The sequence below is a fragment of the Sus scrofa genome, chromosome 1 (genome assembly GCF_000003025.6).
Source record: "Sus scrofa isolate TJ Tabasco breed Duroc chromosome 1, Sscrofa11.1, whole genome shotgun sequence".
NCBI lineage: Eukaryota > Metazoa > Chordata > Mammalia > Artiodactyla > Suidae > Sus > Sus scrofa.
Window position 1 is genome coordinate 239,187,267 of NC_010443.5, and position 17,716 is coordinate 239,204,982.

The 17,716-nt window shown below is 44.0% G+C and overlaps 1 protein-coding gene across 2 annotated transcripts in view; it reads left to right on the top strand.

Moving 5' to 3' along the window:
* Window positions 1–15,440, top strand: part of LOC102168060 (stimulated by retinoic acid gene 6 protein-like) — a 71,633-nt gene extending 56,193 nt beyond the window's left edge. The window contains exons 11-19 of one of the 2 annotated variants that reach the window (XR_002336826.1): window positions 1,358–1,511; window positions 7,045–7,120; window positions 8,783–8,864; window positions 9,167–9,215; window positions 9,644–9,761; window positions 10,927–11,006; window positions 12,192–12,355; window positions 13,094–13,240; window positions 13,966–15,440. Coding sequence is in view for 1 of the 2 variants with exons in the window: in XM_021066260.1 (XP_020921919.1) it covers window positions 1,358–1,511; window positions 7,045–7,120; window positions 8,783–8,864; window positions 9,167–9,215; window positions 9,644–9,761; window positions 10,887–11,006; window positions 12,192–12,355; window positions 13,094–13,240; window positions 13,966–14,114 (1,059 nt within the window). In the remaining variant the exon portion in view is untranslated. Of the gene's footprint in view, window positions 1–1,357; window positions 1,512–7,044; window positions 7,121–8,782; window positions 8,865–9,166; window positions 9,216–9,643; window positions 9,762–10,886; window positions 11,007–12,191; window positions 12,356–13,093; window positions 13,241–13,965 lie in introns of both variants that reach the window. The other variant, XM_021066260.1, reaches the window with a different exon arrangement.

Consider the following 17,716-nt stretch of genomic DNA (forward strand, 5'->3'; position numbering starts at 1 on the left):
GGCTTCTACATGTTGTTCCATAACTAGTTTCTTCCATCATATGCCTTTGTTATCCTTGAGAACCCTCACCACCTGTATCCAGTCAGCAGATGGAGAAAATATGTAGAGAAATCCATGAGAGGTTTTCAAAGGCCATGTGGACCCAGTATATACTCCTTCCACTCTTCTTCCATTGACAAGAACCTTGTGATGTGGCCATATCTAACTCAAGGGAGGCTGGGAAATGTAGTCCGGCCTTGTGCCCAAAGAAGGGGAGAACGGATTTTAATGGACAACTAATTAGAGTTCTCTGCAGCAGTGAGTAACTCACGTGGGGTTATTGTTTTTATTAAATCATTGTTGGTTGTCTATTCCATGCCAAGCACTATGCTAAGGACTGGAAGAGAGGAGGGACCTGATTCAGCAGAGTCTTGGCCTGGGAGTAGCCTATGGTCTAAGAGAAGAAGATAAGATATGGTTGAAGTATTGCCATCTAAAGAGAGAAAAAGAAAAGGTAGGAGTTCCTGTTGTGGCTCAGTGGTGATGAACCCAGCTAGTATCCATGAGGATGTGGGTTTGATCCCTGACCTTGCTCAGTGCGTTGAGGATCTGGCATTGCCATGAGCTGTGGTATAGGTCACAGACACAGCTCAGATCCTGCACTGCTGTGGCTGTGGCTGGCAGCTGCAGCTCTGATTTGACCTCTAGCCTGGGAACTTCCATATGTTGCAGATGCAGCCCTAAAATGCAAAAAAAAAAAAAAAAAAAAAAAAAAAAGAAAGAAAAAATAAGGAAAAAGTGCTCTGGAAGTCTGGTGAATTACTCTAGATTGAGAAGATTCCTGAAAGTGTTAGCATTTGAGCTCCACATTCAGAGAGAAATAAAATTCAGTTGACGAAGTAAAATGGCACCAGGAACTCTAGAAGCAATGATGTGATGATAGGGAGCAGGATGGCTCGATGATAGGAGGGGAGCAAGCATGACATGCATACAGGGAACAGTACCTTCTCCAATCTGGTCTTTGCCAAGATGCAAGAAGGGGAACAGTGAGAAATGTCTGGAATTGTCCCCAGGGTCACCCTTTATTCAAAGTTAGGCACTCATTTCACTCTGATTTAATTAATATTTGAAGAGTTCCTTAAGCCCTTGTGGGGCCTAATCTTGTATGCTGTTGTGTGAAGAACAGAGTTGGGGGTGACACCTGTCTACGAAGAAGTCACAATCCCTTTCATCTGAGTATAGCAAGTATCCAGAGTCAACTTCAGATGAGTTTTGAGCTTCAAAGAGTTTTGACCTCAAACCCAAAGAGAGACTCGTGTTATTCATATGCTGAGTTGGACTCAGGTGAAACCTTGAAACATTTTCTCTGTGTCCCCAGTTCATTGTCATTGAGTTCTGCGTGTTCGTGTATGTGAGAGATGAGCTGGACGTGTTTGAACGTGAATTAGAGGACTACATTTCCTCCATGAACCAGACAGGGACCCTGACCCCAGTCCTCCTGCAGGTGAAAGAGCTGATTAACGTCACCAAAGGTAAAACCATCCTCCACCTTCGTTTCCTGCCCCCCCCCCCCCCCCCCGTGTGGGAGCCAGAGAGGGGCTTGTGACTGGTGGCAGATGCACCCTTCTGGTAGTTATTGCTGCTAGTCTTGATATGACCTGTGTTAATAATTAGTCTATGCTTCCCTGGCTGGACAAGACACAGGCCATTTTGTTAAAACCTATTCGAGGCTGAATTGAACATGCCTTGAGACTTTTCTTACCTTTTCTTTTTTTTTTTTTTTCTGTCTTTTTGCCTTTTCTAGGGCTGCTCCCGTGGCATATGGAGGTTCCCAGGCTAGGAGTGTAATTGAAGCTGTAGCTGCCGGCCTACACCACAGCTCACGGCAACGCCAGATCCTTAACCCACTGAGCAAGGCCAGGAATCAAACCTGCAACCTCATGGTTCCTAGTTGGATTCGTTAACCACTGAGCCATGACGGGAACTCCAGAGACTTTTCTTATCTTAATTAACCTCTTTTATTTGATGCCAGTGGAGACAACCAAAATCATCCTTTATTTTACACTTTGTAAAAGGTAAAACAATGTCTTGACTTAACGATTTTATGAAAAGTTTATATCATTTACATTTCCTTTCTGCTTAGTTCAGGTTACCGGCTGTGTGGTATAGGCAATTAACCTTTATTTCTCTCAATTCTGGAGACTGGAAAGTTGAAAGTGCAGCAGATCTGGTGTCTGGGGAGGGTCTGCTTCCTGACTTGCAGATGACACCTTCCCTGTATCCTTACATGCTGGAGAACAGGGAGAGGAAGCAGGCTCTCGCATGTCTCTTGTAAAGGGCACTAATCCCATTCTAAGGGCTCTACCCTCATGATTTATTCCTCCCAAAGGCTCCATCTCCAAACACCATCATACTGGGGGCACACAGTATTTTTTTTTTGTCAGGGGGACACACATTCTATCCATAGCAGTCGCTTTACTTAAACTAGTAGCTTTCTTTGAAAATGACATGTTGTAATTATATGTTCATTGCTCGTGGGGAGGGAGAGGTCATTACCATTCCCTGCTGAGAAAGGACCTGGACAAGATGTCAAGATAAACTCTGTCACTGGACAGGTCCAGTCCCTTTCCTCATCTTTAAAATGGGACTTGTATAGGAGTACCAGATGGTTGACAAAAGCCTTTGTAGATCTGGCATTTGATGGCTGTACATTACTAAATGTTCCTCAAGCCATGAAACAGATGATGCATATTATTTACTGTTTCCCTCGAACATTTTACTTCATCTTTAATATAGATTTATGTTCACCCTCATGAATCCCTTACTCTAACACTCAGTGAGCACATTCAAATGTCTAATTATACTCACCGTAAGCCATAGTTTTAAAAACTCACATTTCTACCCCTGTTGTAGGCAAGCTTTTAATGCCAACCTCAGCTACTTGGTCTGGGTGAATTGTAGTGAATATCTCACCATATTCGTTCATGTTTTGTTTCCTCTTTGATGCTATTTCTCACATGTTTAGACATTGTAAGAATCAAAATAGGAATTCCTTTGTGGCTCAGCAGGTTAAGAACCTGACTAGTATGCATGAGATGCAGGTTCAATCCCTGACCTCACACAGTGGGTTAAGGATCTGGCATTGTGGCAGTGTAGGTCAAAGATGCAGCTCTGGTCTGGTGTTGCTATGACTGTGGCCTAGGCCAGCAGCTGCAGCTCCAATTTGACTACTGGCTTGGGAACTTCCGTATGTTGCAGGTGTGGCTGTAAAAATTAAAAAAAAAAAAAAAGACAGAGAATCAAAAATAACATTTTTTACTCTGACTTGATCGCTTCCAGCTTTAAATAGCTACCTTCTTGCCAAGAAAAATTCTTAGGCTGAAGGTGCTTCACCTTTAGGACAATAGAGGCACAAAGTTAAAGGTGTGCAGTCGTGTTCTTGCTGCTGGCTGGAGCAAGTCTTGCACTCTCTCTTCTTGTGGCCACACTCCTCCCATCCTCTCCTTCCAAGGATGTCTCCCCTACATCCCAGGGCTGAGATCTGTGGTAGTTTGCCTGCATCCTTTTATTGTGAAGTTTGGAATATAACATTTGCCTAGTCCTGGTGATGCTGGGGTAAAGACACATTTGAAACTTTGAAAGGAATGGAAATCTGCTTTCATTCCCCCTCTTTTTAAAAGAGCTTTATGAAGCTATAACTCCCATACCATAGAATTCACCCATTTAAATGGTACAAGCCAATGACTTTTAGTGCAACCAGCACCACAGTCAAATTTAGAAAATTTTCATCACCCAAAAAAGAATTCATGACCATTTTCAATCACTTCCCATTTCTCCTCAGCTTCTAGCCCTAGGGACCCACTATTGTCTGGCTCTATGGATTTACCTATTCTGGACATTTTATATAAACAGAAACATACAATATGTGGTCTTTTTTGATTGGCTGCTTTCATATAGCAGGGTGTTTATACAATTCATCTATGTCATAGCATGTGTCTGAACTTTATTCTTTTTTATTGCTGACTTTATTCTGTTGTATGAATATTACAATGTTGTATCTATCCATTCATCCATTGGTACAAATTTGGATTATTTTACTTTTTGGTTGTTGTGACTAATACTGCTGTGAACATTCATTCACCTGCAAATTTTTCATATATTTTCATGTATCTTGTGTATATACCTTGGAGTGGAATTCTGGATCATATGGTAACTATGTTTAACCTTCTGGGAAAGTTGCTAGACTGTTTTCAAAAGCAGCTATATCACTGTGTATTCCATCATCAATGTATGAGGGGTCCAATGTCTCCATATCCTCACCAACACTTGTTAGTATGTCTTTTTTAGTACAGCCATCTAGTAAGTGTGAAGTGGTATCTCATTGTGGGTTTTTTCTTTTTTTGGTCTTTTTAAGGCCACATACATGGCATATGGAGGTTCCCAGGCTAAGGGTTGAATTGGAGCTGTAGCTGCTGGCCTACACCACAGCCATAGAAACGTGAGATCTGAGCTGCATCTGCGACCTATGCCACAGCTCATGGCAACGCTGGATCCTTAACCCACTGAGCAAGGCCTGGGATCGAACCTGTGTCCTCATGGATGATAGTTCGGTTCGTTAACCACTGAGCCACAACGGGAACTCCCAATCTCATTGTGGTTTTGATTTTCATGTCCCTGATGGCTAATGATTTTGAGCATCTTTTCATGTACTTATTGGCCACTTATAGATCTTCTTAGATGTAATAATGTCTATTGAGAATCTCTGCACACTTTAAAATTGGGTTATTTGTTTATTATCAAGCTATGAGAGTTCTTCATATATTCTATGTTCAGTCTCTTTCAAGAGATACAATTTACAAATATTTTCTTCCATTCTTTGGGTTGCTTTTTCACTTTTTTGGTGGTGTCCATTGAAACACAAATGTTTTTCATTCAAATGAAATATATCTTTTTTTCTGTTATAACTTGTGCATATCTAAGAAACCATTGCCTAACCCAAGATTTACTCTTACATTTTCTTCTGAGACTTTTATTATTTTAGCTATTACACTTAAGCCTATGATCCATTTTGGATTAATTTTTGTATATAGTATGAAGTCAAGGGTCTAACTTCATTGCTTTGCATGTGAATATGTGTTTCTCTCGTAACCATTTGTTGAAAGGCATATTTCTTCCCCATTGAATTATCTTGCCATTTTGTGGAAAATACATTGAGAATGGGGGTTTACTTCTGGATTCTCAATTTATTCCACTGATTTATTTGTCTATCTTTATGGTAATACCACACTGACTTCATTACTATAGCTTTATAGTAAGATTGAAACCAAGAAATGTTAGGTTCTGCAGTTTTATTCTTTTTCAAGTTTGTATAGCCTATTCTGAATCCCTTTGTTTTTAATGAGTTTTAGGATTAGCTTGTCAATTTATGCAAAAATTGCATTGGAATTTTGATAGGGATTGGGTTGAATCTGTAGATCAATTTAGGGAGTATTGCTATGTTCACAAAGAACATCCAATACATGAAAGTGGTATATTTTCCCATTGTTTAGTTCCATTTTAATTTCTTTCAACAGTCTTTTATGGTTTTCAGTGTACAAGTTGTATGTTTCTATTAAATTTATTCTTAAATATTTTGCTCTTTGTGATACTATTGTAAATGCAATTGCTTTTTACTTCATTTTCAGATTATTCATTACTAGTGTATAAAAATAAAATTTATATACATTAACTTACGTCTTGCAACCATGCTGAACTCATTTATTAATTAGTTTTACTTTTGTTTATTTATTCCCTAGGATTTTCTGTATGCAATAACATGTCATTTGTGAATTGAGATAGTTTTATTTCTCCCTTTGCAATCTGGATGCATTTTCTTGCCTAATTATCCTGGCTAGACCCTCCAAAACAATACTGGATAGAATTGGCCAGAGCAGAGATTGATTTTCTTATTCTTAAACTTAGGGGGAAAGTAGTCAGTTTTTTGTCAGTTAAGTATGATGTTAGCTGTGGGGTGTTTTGTAGATGCCTTTTATCTGATTGAGAAAGTTTCCCTTCTATTTCTAGCTTATAGAGTATTTTTAATTATTAAAAAGGTGTTGGATTCTTTCAGATGCTTTTTCTGCACCTGTGAGAATTAGCTTGTACAGAAGCTTTTACATCCTTCCCTCTTTGTCCATCCCTTTGTCACAAGCACACAGAATCATTCTAAAAGGAAATTAGACATTAAATGTATATATTTAAAAATGTAATTATAGTTTATTTACAATGTTCTGTCAGTTTCTGCTGTACAACAAAGTGACCCAGCTCTCTCTCTCTCTCTCTCTCTCTATCTATCTATACATTCTTGACATGAAATATTAAAAACATGCCGTAAGGTGGATGAATGAATAGTCAAGACCTCTGATTCTGGTTACCTCTGCACATGGTTACCAGAGGTGGGTAACCACTCCCAAACAGTGGAGGTTAGACATTCAAGCATTAATGGTGTTTTACAAGGATAGAGGCTACCTACAATGTGTACACGCTATAATTTTCTTTTTCATTTTTTGTTTTTGTTTTTTGCCGTTTTTAGGGCCTCACCCATGGCATATGGAGGTTCCCAGGCTAGGGATCTAATCAGAGCTGTCGCTGCTGGCCTACACCAGAGCCACAGCAATGTAGGATCTGAGCCGCGTCTGCGACCTACACCCCAGTTCACCACAATGCCAGATCCTTAACCCACTGAGCAAGGCCAGGGATTGAACCTGCAACCTCATGGTTCCTAGTCAGATTCGTTAACCACTGAGCCATGATGGAAACTCCTATAATTTCCTTTTTCTGTTACTCACTGTAAATTGAAAATGTTAATACCAAAGGAGAAAATTACGAACATGCAGGAAATAAAATATATCAAGAGTGTATAGCTAAAATGAAACAGAAATATAAGCAGAACTTTATTTACACAAGAGGTGTGTTAAAGGAAGTACAATATATTTTGCCCAGACCTCTCTGCTGTGAGTTTCTGCATTTTACAAATAGTTTCTGGTTCATCTTCTGAGGCCCCTCATATCACCTTTTCCATTGCAGGAGTCTGGTTGGTGACCATTTTGCCTGCCTCCCTCACGTGTGTGAGCTATCTGTTCCACATCTTGGCTTGCTACAGGTAAGAGGGTTCTGGGAGTCATTTGTGTGTCTTCAGCCAGGAAAGCAACTGACAGACTTCTCTCAGAATTCCCAAGCAGTGCCAGCAATGTCCAGATCGGGAACAGCAGTATATACAAGGTCCAGGGACAGCCACATCTATTGGTAGTAAAAACAAACACACACACAAACAAACAACCACATAGATGTGAGCTTCCACTGTAAGCTTGACATCATGGTTAGAATCTTCTTTTGGTTTTTAGCACAACCCTAGAGGATACTTTCATCTCCGTGATCACTGCTGAGGAGGCGAGACTTAACAAAGTAACTTTAGCCAAGCTATTAGCAGCTGATCATGTTTTCTGGTCCCTTCTAACCTTGTCATTTCTTGTACACTTTGGTGTCTCTACTGGGTGTCAGACCTGCCCTGCTCTCCAGGACTAATCGCACTGGGCTCCCAGCAGGTGAATCTGCCTCAAGGGGACCTCTCAAGAGATTGGGTCAAAGAAACCAGGTGCATCACTCCCAAGAACAGCAGTGCAGGGGGAGGGGATGACCTTCAGTATGTAGCCAGCATGTGCGTGCAGGCAGATGTTGAATTTTAGGCATCTCTGGCTCCCTTTTCTCTCTGCCTTTGTCTCTGTCTCTGTATCTCTCTCTGCCTCTCTCTCTGCTTTTCTGTCTGTCTCAGTCTCTAATTCAGTTACCCACTTACTCACAGGAAGCCCAGGGTCAGGTCCCACCCTTCCAGAGCGTGCTGCCTTTACAGTCTCCCAGTCTGGCTGCCCAGGGGTGGGTCTCTTGCAGATGGCATCTAAGACTCTCCTGATAGCATGGGTGACTTGGAGGGCATTATGCTAAGTGAAATAAGTCGGAGAAAGACATGTATCGAATGATTTCATTCATATGTGGGATCTAAACAAAATAAAATAAGAACCAAACTCATAGATACAGAGAACAAATTGGTGGCAGCCAGAGGCAGGGTGGGTGGGTGAAATAGGTGAAGGGTATCAAAAGGTATAAACTTGCAATTATAAAATAAACAAGTCGTGGGGATGTACAGCATGGCGACTATAGTTTAAAAATACTTTATTGTATATCTGGAGTTCCAGCTGTGGTACAATGGGATCGGTGGCATCTCTGTAGTGCCAGGATGCGGGTTTGATCCTCAGCCCATCACAGTGGGTTAAAGGATCTGGTGTTGCTGCAGCTGCGGTGTGAATTGCAACTGTGGCTTGGATCCGATCCCTGGCCTGGGATCTCCATATTCTGCAGGGTGGCAAAAACAAAACAAAACAAAAAAAACCCTTTATTGCATATTTGAAATTTACTAAGAAAGTAGATTAAAAGTTCCCATCACAGGAAACAACTTTGGTAACTGTGTGAGCTGAAAGATATTAACATGACTTATTGTGATCATTTCACAGTATAGACAGATATCAAATTATTGTACACCTGAAATAATATCACATTATATGTCAGTTGTATCTAAAATTCAAAAAAAAAAACTGCTAGAAAAGATGTTTCAGGCTAATTGGAACCATCCTATGAGCTGTGGTCAATATAGGGGGCTGAGCTGCCCACCATCTCTCTCCACACAGGCCTTTCTGTGGATGTCTGTTGAGCTTTAAGTGGATAAGGATCCCTGGTCATGAATATTCCTAATCTCCCACTTTTTCTCTAGAAAGCATATGAAAAGGTTGTGGGCAGGAGATAAACAATTTCTCCCTCTGAAGTTCCACAGTCCTTCCTCATCAGAGAGTGTGGTAAGTCTACAGAGGCCCCTCTCTGCTCGGAGGCCACGATCTGCTGTCCTGCAGCAGGACAGGGGCAGCGTGCTGGGGGAGGAAGAGCCCTGGGCTGGGGTCCAGAGGCCTCAGTTCCGTTTCTGCTGCTGGGTGTCCCCATCCGGACCTTGGTTTCCTCATCTATAAAAATGAGGACCATCGTAATACCTGCCTTGGTGGGGTGGTGGGTCACCCTCACATGAGTTAGGGGTGCTGGACACGTGTTAGAAGTAATCAAGATTTCTCCTTTCTCAGATCTTTTTCTTCTTTTTAAATCTCAGGTGGCCATCGCAAGGTACTCTGGCTGGCAGATCGCCTATATTCTGTGGGGTAAGTGCTGTCACGTGACCCATCCGTTCAACACACGTTCCCTGAGCACCTGCAGAGCCCTGGCTGAGGGTAGGGAGGAGAGAGGTGGGGCAAAAGCAGCCCTAGTTCTTCCTCTAGGGACCCCCAGGAAGGAGTGAGAAGCACTCCTTGTGTAGGTCATTGTCTCCACTTGCCCTGTGCCCGCAGGGCCTATATGCTAAGGGCGGTGGTGACCGAGGAATGAGTGACCATCCACACCCACGGCAGAGCACGAAGGTGTTCTAGTGGAGTTGGCTTCTGAACTGCACCTGGCAGGGTGAGCATAAGTCAGCAGTCATGCCAGGCAGAAGAAACAGCATAAGCTAGAGCATCAGGACCTTTGGCGGGAGGAGGCTTGAGGGGTGTTGCAGGGAGGGACACGTGCGACCACCGGCTCCCTGGATCCGCAGGTTACCTTATCATCCACGTGATGCAGAGCCTGTGTGGCGTGGTGATCATGTACAGCCTGGTGCTGCCTGTCATCCACAATCAGGCCATGGCGATGCTCCGAGGACTGGGCATCGGCACGTAAGTGCTGGGTGGGCTTCCTGTAACTGCCCAGGGCCTGGGAGCTGCTGGGCCCTCACAATTGCTATTTGAGATGCCCCTTCCCTACTGGGCTGTCACCACCCCTGGATTTATGCTCTCAGCTCTGGTCTAGGGATGGACCAAAAGAGCAAATCATTGTGATGGGAACCTTACAATTTACAAAATGTTCCCACTTTCACTGTTCATCAGGGTCCTCACAGTTGTGTGTGTGTGTGTGTGTGTGTGTGTGTGTGTGTGTGTGTGTGTGTGTCTGTAAGATACACATGTGTTCACTTCATAGCTGGGAAGACTGAGGTTCAGAGGGGTGAAGTGAGAGGCCGGTATAGCAGAAGGGAGGGGATCTGAGCTTAGGTTTTAGATCAGCTCTGTGACTTATAAGTTGCCTCTCTGAGCCTCAGTTTCCCCATGTGGAAGGCAAAAGTGAAGGCTGACATTATTGAGAATTTACTCTGCATCCTTCCTCTTAAGAACCCTTTGAGGCTGGACTTATATTAGCTCCCTTTTTTCAGATGAGGGAACAGAGGCACAGAGAGGCTGAGCAATTTGTCCAACAGGGAAAGAGGCAGGATTGGCAGCTGGGCAGCCTGAAACCAAAACTTCATTTAACCACTACCCAACACTGCCACTTGGGGGGACATAAATACAAGGTGTGGTACCCTCTGGAGACCTCTCTGCTCTGAGCATCTTGGTTCCAGACTCACTTACAGCCTCCTGTCTGGGGCAGAGCCTGCCCTGTCCAGGCTCCCTTGGCCCTTACGAGCTCTTCTAAAAACCCCATTACTGACTTTGATTCCTATGCTGTTAAACCACTCAGCCTCGCTGCCACCCCTCCACAAAAGGACACAATTCAATCCCTCTAGTTCTGATCTAGAGCCAGAAAACCTGATGATTGAGCTTTGAAAAAGTCATCTTCCCTCTGTGAGCCTCAGTTTTCTCATCTGCACAGTGGGCATGAGACTGCCGTTAGGCCTAAAGGGCAACGCTCATACTACTGTTGGTCAGGCAGGCAGGCAGCATCTCTCTCCTCTCTATCATTGGGCATTCGAGAAGGGCTTGGGAAGAGTGGACAAGGCCACCTCAGGATGGTCTCGCCCTGTGTTTCAGCCTCACCATATCCATCGTCCTGGGTCTCATGGTCATGCAGGTATGGATCGCCGCCAGCTTCTTCCTACAACCAAAGATGGGACCAGCTGACAAGCAGAAGCCATTGGCGCTCAACAACAGGTGAGGGCAGAGAAAGGAGTGGGGCATTGTAGGGCTTTGCCCTTAGCCATCTCGTTCCTTCCTTTTCACTCTTGGCACGTTCTTGGGCAGACTCTGCACTCTGAGAGGGTGAGGGGCAGGGGCAGGGGCAGGACTGGGCTCTGGAGCCAAAACTGCCTGTGGCTCCAACCAGTTCTGGCTCCGCCCCTTATGAGCTCCATGACCTTGTGTGACCTTACTAAAAATCTATGAACCTCCACTCCCTCATTTTACAAATAATTGTGCATACCTTAGAGAGGATGAAATGTATTAAAATATGAACTTAGAACAGTAGTGCCTGGATCATGGTAATTCTTTCTAGTTTGTTCATTCACTCATGGAGGAAACTGCATAAGCACTGAGGAAAAAGAGGTACCCCATATCATCTGGCTGTGATCAGCTCATGGATCACTGGAGCTGACAGACACAGACATATAGGGACAGTGAAGTCCCGAGCGTGTGAAAGCATCACCAGGGAAACATCAGTACCAAAGAAGGAGAGGTGAAGGTGAAGCAGAATCAGAGGTGTTCTTTCAGCTTCAGGTGGGACATTTGAGCTGAGGTCTATAGGATGGCAGGATTCCTACAGGCAGAGATGAGGAGAGGACATGGCCACAGTCCCCACTGCAGAGGAGTGGGCAGGAAGCCACGAAAGGACAGGACGTGTTGTGAGAAGAGTGCGAATCCAATATGGCAGCTATGCAGTGGTCCTAGATGGTGAAGGATGGGGAGTGGGTACAAAGTGACAATGCCAGAAAGGCCCCCCCAGAAAGGGCCCAGAAACTCATATGCAATGTTTGGGCTTCATCTCATAGGCAACAGGAGACCACATCATTTGAAAAATTTCACCTGGAGGACTTGGAGCAGCCCTAGCTGGGGGCAGGTTACTCTTGCAGGAGGCAGTGCAAGAGCCATGACCTCTGCTATAAGCACGAATCCAGCTATAGCCTCTTGAGGTGTACAGTCCCCCTTCACATTTAGCCTGCCCTGAGCTCGGAACCCTCTATACTGTTTCTGGTCAGTCCCCGTGCCAGCTGTGAAGCAGGGACAGTCCGCTCCTGCTAACAGCATGAGGTCTGAAGAGCTAGGAGATGGTTGGGGGGCCCACTTGCCTAACCACCTTCTCCTACTGAAAGGTGCTGCCCCTCCGCCTGCTTCCATTTGCAGGAGAGCGTTCCACAACTTCAGCTACTTTCTGTTCTTCTATAACGTGCTGCTGGGCCTGGGCGCCTGCCTCTCCAGGCTTCTCATCAGCTGCATCCTGGGCACGTGGCTGATTGCCCGCATCGACAGGACCATCCTGCAGAGTGGCTATGAGGGAGCAGACCTGGGTACGTGGCCATGCATCTGTGGAGCGCTGGTCTTGCACTTTGGCAGAAGATTCCTAGAAGTCAGGAACCAAAGGCCTGGAGTTCATACTCTTCACATGTGCTTAGATCTTACCTTCCCATGGAAGCTGCCTGAAAGCTGAGTAGAAAAAAACCAAAAAACATTCAGCCCAGTGGTCAGAAGAGAATTCAGGCTATTAAATACCTGCATTTTGACAGACCTTTGAGGTATAATGAAGGGCAGTAAGAGGTAGTGGAATTCTATCTGAACACTTAGAAGGTAATTTATGAATGAGTGGCTCTGAAAACTTCGAGAAGAAACACATCTTAGGATTACTGGTGCTGTTAGTTGGAAGCTTGCTTAAGTAGGAAAATGATCTGTTCTGTTGAAATGCTCCAAAATCAAAGCCATTTCTGTGGAACAAAAACAGTTTTTGTTCTATTTCTGGCCCATCTCTGCTCATTCATTCATTCATTAAATGGCTAATGGCTTCTCTGTATAAGCAACAGGGGCTTCTAGCTCCTATGAGCTTCAAATTCCCCATAAAAATCCCCCAAATGAACAGATTAGGGTGTGATCTCTAAGAACTCTTCCAGTTTTTTATGCCTCATTTTCTAGATTCTCAGCAAAGACACGGGCATCATTTGGGAACGAAGTGATGATGCAGTTAAATCATAAAAAGCACAAACAGGGACAGCCTGGGACGTACCGCATGGTCTGACTTGCCTTCTGGCTTTTAGGGTTCAGCGCATGGATTGGCATGCTCTATGTGGACCATTATCATGCCAACCCTGTGCTTGTCAGCTTCTGTCACATCTTGATCACAAGCCACAGGGAGAGGAGGCAACAGCAGGCCATCAAATACTGGTACCTAAATCCATCAGCAGGTAAGTCTCCTGTTTGAACCTACACTAGGGTTGAACACCAGGAAACAAGTACCCTAAGGCTTTCCTGGGATCCCTGAGTTGTCCCAGGGTCCTCCTTCCCTGCCTTCCTTCCTCCACTCTCCATGCCCTGGGATCCCTTCTACCCAGGAGATCAGGAGGCTTAGCCCCAAGTCAGCCTGGCTGCGGGACCCCCATGTCCTTGTCCTGCTAACTGAGTTCCTCCCTTGTTTCTGGAAATGAGCTCCAGTTCTGCGAGATGGGTCTTTCATTCATCCATTTGTTTGGGACTCCGCCTAGGAGAGCAGACTGGGCTGCAGGCCAGATGCCCTCCAAGTTGGTGTGCAGTTTTTGCTTAATCTGCCTCGTTATTTATCACAAGTTCCACAGCCACCAAGTCCAGCCCCCTCAAGGCTCTAAACTGTCTACTCCACCAACTGTCTACTCCACCCCTCTCACCCCTGCTACTCTGCTCCACCTCCTGCTGGGAAGCCCCTCAGTTGAGGATGTCTCATCGGCATCAATCTGGACCATGTTGCTCTTCTCAGCACTTGAGATACCTGGTTCTCACATGAGCTGGGACAAACTCACATCCCCCCAGCTCCTCATGTCCCCAGGGGTCCCCATCCAGCTCCTCACACCTTCCAGGCAGCTTTCCCTACAGCCTCTGAGAAGGATAGAGACAAGCTGCCCCCACTGCCAGTCTACCTGCTCTGATTCTGTCCTAGGTCCCCGCATCTCAGTGAGGTCCAGGACAAGGTGGCTCCTGCTGCAGACCCTGATCAACAACCCTGGACTGATCAAACTCAGAAAATCCAGGTCAGGTCACAGCTCCCAGGAGTTTACTCAGATTCTGTTGACATGCTCGGAAAGCTGACACTGACCTGCAACATTATGACAAGGCCATTTCAGGATGACTGCCCCTGGGAAGGCCCAGACCACCCAGCAGCTGTCCCCTGCAGTGTGATGGGATGCACAGCCACTGTCCAGGCAGACGGCACACAGAACAGCCACTCTTGGAATGGCACTTGGGCTGAACAATGAAGTTTCATCTCAGGTCTAATTCATTCCCTTGGTAAAAAGATGAAGAACTAAAGAGAATTTCTATTGAACAAACTTTGCCTAATGATGATTTACACTACATGGTTAGGAGGCAGCCTTGGGGAGTTCCAAGTTGAGGAACATTTAGTGTGACCACAAGACAGAACTTTGTGTCACTGAAAAAGGTGGAAAAATGTTTACATCGGGCGAGTTTATTTGACACAGTTATTATCTGGGGGAAAGTATGGTCTTAATCCAACAACGTCCTCGTTGTTTCCTCCTCTCCAGGCCATATGGTGATGGGAGAGAAGGAAATCCATGATCCCAGCCTCCAATCTGATGGGTGAGCAGGCACACACTGAGCTCTCATTCCCATGGCCACTAGGATGGGGAATGGATCAGAACTGACCTGGCCTTGGTCACAAATAAGATGTACAGATTCTCTCTGACAAAGTGGGGATCCCCTGAGAAAGCTATGTGAGGCAGAGATAGGATGGGCAGGCATTTAAGGTGGGGAACAACGAGAGCAAAGGTGTGGGAGTTGGAGAGTCCCAGGTGGGTTTGAGGAGGGTAAGGCCTCTGGTGTATGCAGTGCATGGCATTGGGTGCTAGTCTGGCCATCCAAGGAGGCCCAGACACTGGGGAGCCAGGACATTTCTCTTTGTGCGGAAGGCCCAGGACTTACCCAGATTCTTCATGCCCAAGCATAAGGTCTCTGGTAACCTGGGACCTGTCCCTCACAAAGCCTGTGGCAGTTCCTGGAGGACTCACCAACTGGATGAGGGAAGTCCCCATCCACCTCACAAGTCTCAGAGCCACTGAAATTCAGTAATCATTATTGAGCACCTACTATAAACCCAGTCCTGTTGATGGATGTGTTTGCCAGACTTCTCTCTCTTAACTTAATCTCAGCAACTAAGCGTTGTCATTCTGCTTTTTGAAACTAAGAAAACTGGGCTTCCACTGCTTTCTAGCTGTGTGACATCAGCTAAATTATCTCACCTTTCTGTGCTTTCTTTTCCTCACATATAAAAAGGGAGTAATACCCAAAACACCAAAAATTATTTTGGGGCTAAAATGAATTAATACACACACTCTTAAGCCAGTGCCTGTCATATCCTAAACTCTCAATAAAGGTCAGTCATTATTGTTTGTAATGTTACACTTTGTGGTGATCTTATTAATGTCTGCCTACCTCTCTATATACTTTCAGCTCCACAAAGAAAGAGGCCTTCTCAGTTTTCCTCACCAAGTACCTGCTGCAATATAGTAGGATCTTGGAATAAGTAAAATAATGAGGCCATGATGAATGAGTCTTTCAGCCATGAATTCAATACTGGAATCACTCCTAGCATCATAGCCAGGTGGCCATTAAACTGAAGGTCAGGAGCACTGAGTTTTTGTCCCAACTCTGCCACTATCACAACTGCTTCCCTAAATCAGAAGTGGTGCTTCTCAGTGCTGACCAAGTACCTGCTATGTGTAGTAACCATTCCAGGGACACAGGACACCTAAGGAGACAAGGTCCTGCCTACAGCATGTGGCACAGGCCTCTCCCAGATCTTGCTTCATTTGTCTCCCAGTCTCTTCCCTAGACTGGCTTGTGAGCTCTTGAATGGAGGGAATCAGGTCTTTCTCATCCTTGAGGACTTTATATAATGATAAAAGGTATAATTCATCAAGAAGATATAGCAGTTATAACATATACATATCTAACAACAGAGCCCCCAAAACATATGACACAAAACCTGACAGAATTGAAGGGAGAAATACACAGTTCTGTAATAATAGTGGAAATTTCAATACTCCTCTTTCAACAATGGATATTACAACCAGAGGGACATCAACAGGGAAATAGAGAACTTGAACAATTCCAAAAACCAATTAGACCTAACCCTCTACCCAACACTGGCAAAAGACATACTCTTCTCAAGTGTATATAGAACATTCTCCAGGATAGACCATATGTTAGGCCCCAAAACCAGTCTTAGTTAATTTTAAGAAATTTAAATAATGAAAAATACCATTCCTGATCACAATGGAATGAAACTAGGTATCATTAACAGGAGGAAAACTGGAGGAAAATCACAAATGTGAAAATTAAACAATATGCCATTAAACACCCAGTGGGTGAAAGTTAAAAATAAAGGATACTAGAAAATACCTTGAATTTGATGAAAATGAATATACAACATACCAAAACTAACATGCAGAAAAAACAGTGTTCACAGTGAAATTTGTAGTTGTAAATGTCTACATTATAAAGAAGAAAGATCCCAAAACTGCCAGAGTCCAGCTCCAGCTGCCAGGGAGTGCACACCCTGAAAGGAGAGGGACGGCATTGGTGATTGCAAATGGAGACAGTCTCTTTGTCCCTTCTTTCAGGGCGCTGAACTGCTCAAATTTTATTGGCATAGATGATTGTTTTATAAGACAGTTTTCAATTACATCACAATGTTAAAAGTACACCTGAAGGTCAAGTTCTAAAAGTTAACTCCCAGATTATGTTTCCTAAAAGGCTACAAATATAAGGATTTGGCATTCACAAGTCTTGTTTTTAGATTAGTGCTTATCTTCAAAGCATCTTGGCAGGAGGACAGTATGAGAAAATCAACTTCAGTTAGCTATCACTTAAAAGTTTCTAAAATCAAGGACAACTCTCATAGCTAGGTTTCTTTGACCATGAATAATATGTCTAACTATATCTAAGTCGGTAGTACATTCCAACTTCTAAAGCTTACAGTATAACCAGTTAGTAAATAAACACTATGTTTTTAATTAAATTGGATTTGAATAGGGGAAAGTCCATCAGGATAAAATTTTTATATTATTGTAATTTTGTTAAATCACAAATCACCACAGAATAAGAATGGAAAATAAGAATAATAAGCAAATAACAGGAAAGACTCAGGAAAAACAAAACAACAGGAAAGACTAGGTCATCCAGGAAACAATCCATGTTCTCCAGCACAAACATGGAAATTGTTTTCCCGGGAAAGCCCTAATTCTTCCCCATCAACATCAACAAGAGAGCCGTGTAATCTGAGGCCTGCCCTCGGTTTTGTACCATATGGGCAGGTTTTTATCCTGACCAGAAGCCCACCTTTGGTTTGTACGGTTCAGGTGAGCTCCCTTCTTTGGTTAGGAACCTGCCTTTGGGTTTTTTTTTGGCTGTCAGGAAAGGTCCCTTCCTCGAGTCCCTGCATTTTTTTGGCTCCCTGCACAAAACAATAGCCCAATTTTACGCCTAGAAGACTAGAGAAGGAAGAGTAAACTAAACCTGAAGCTAGCAAAAAGAGTAGTGACCTGATAAGGGTCTAATATTTGGAATATATAAAGAATTCTTATAACTTGTGATAGTCCTATAAGACAATTTGACTAGGTTATAGTTCCTAGTTACTTAAACAAACACATCCAACAATCAATTGACTTTAGAGG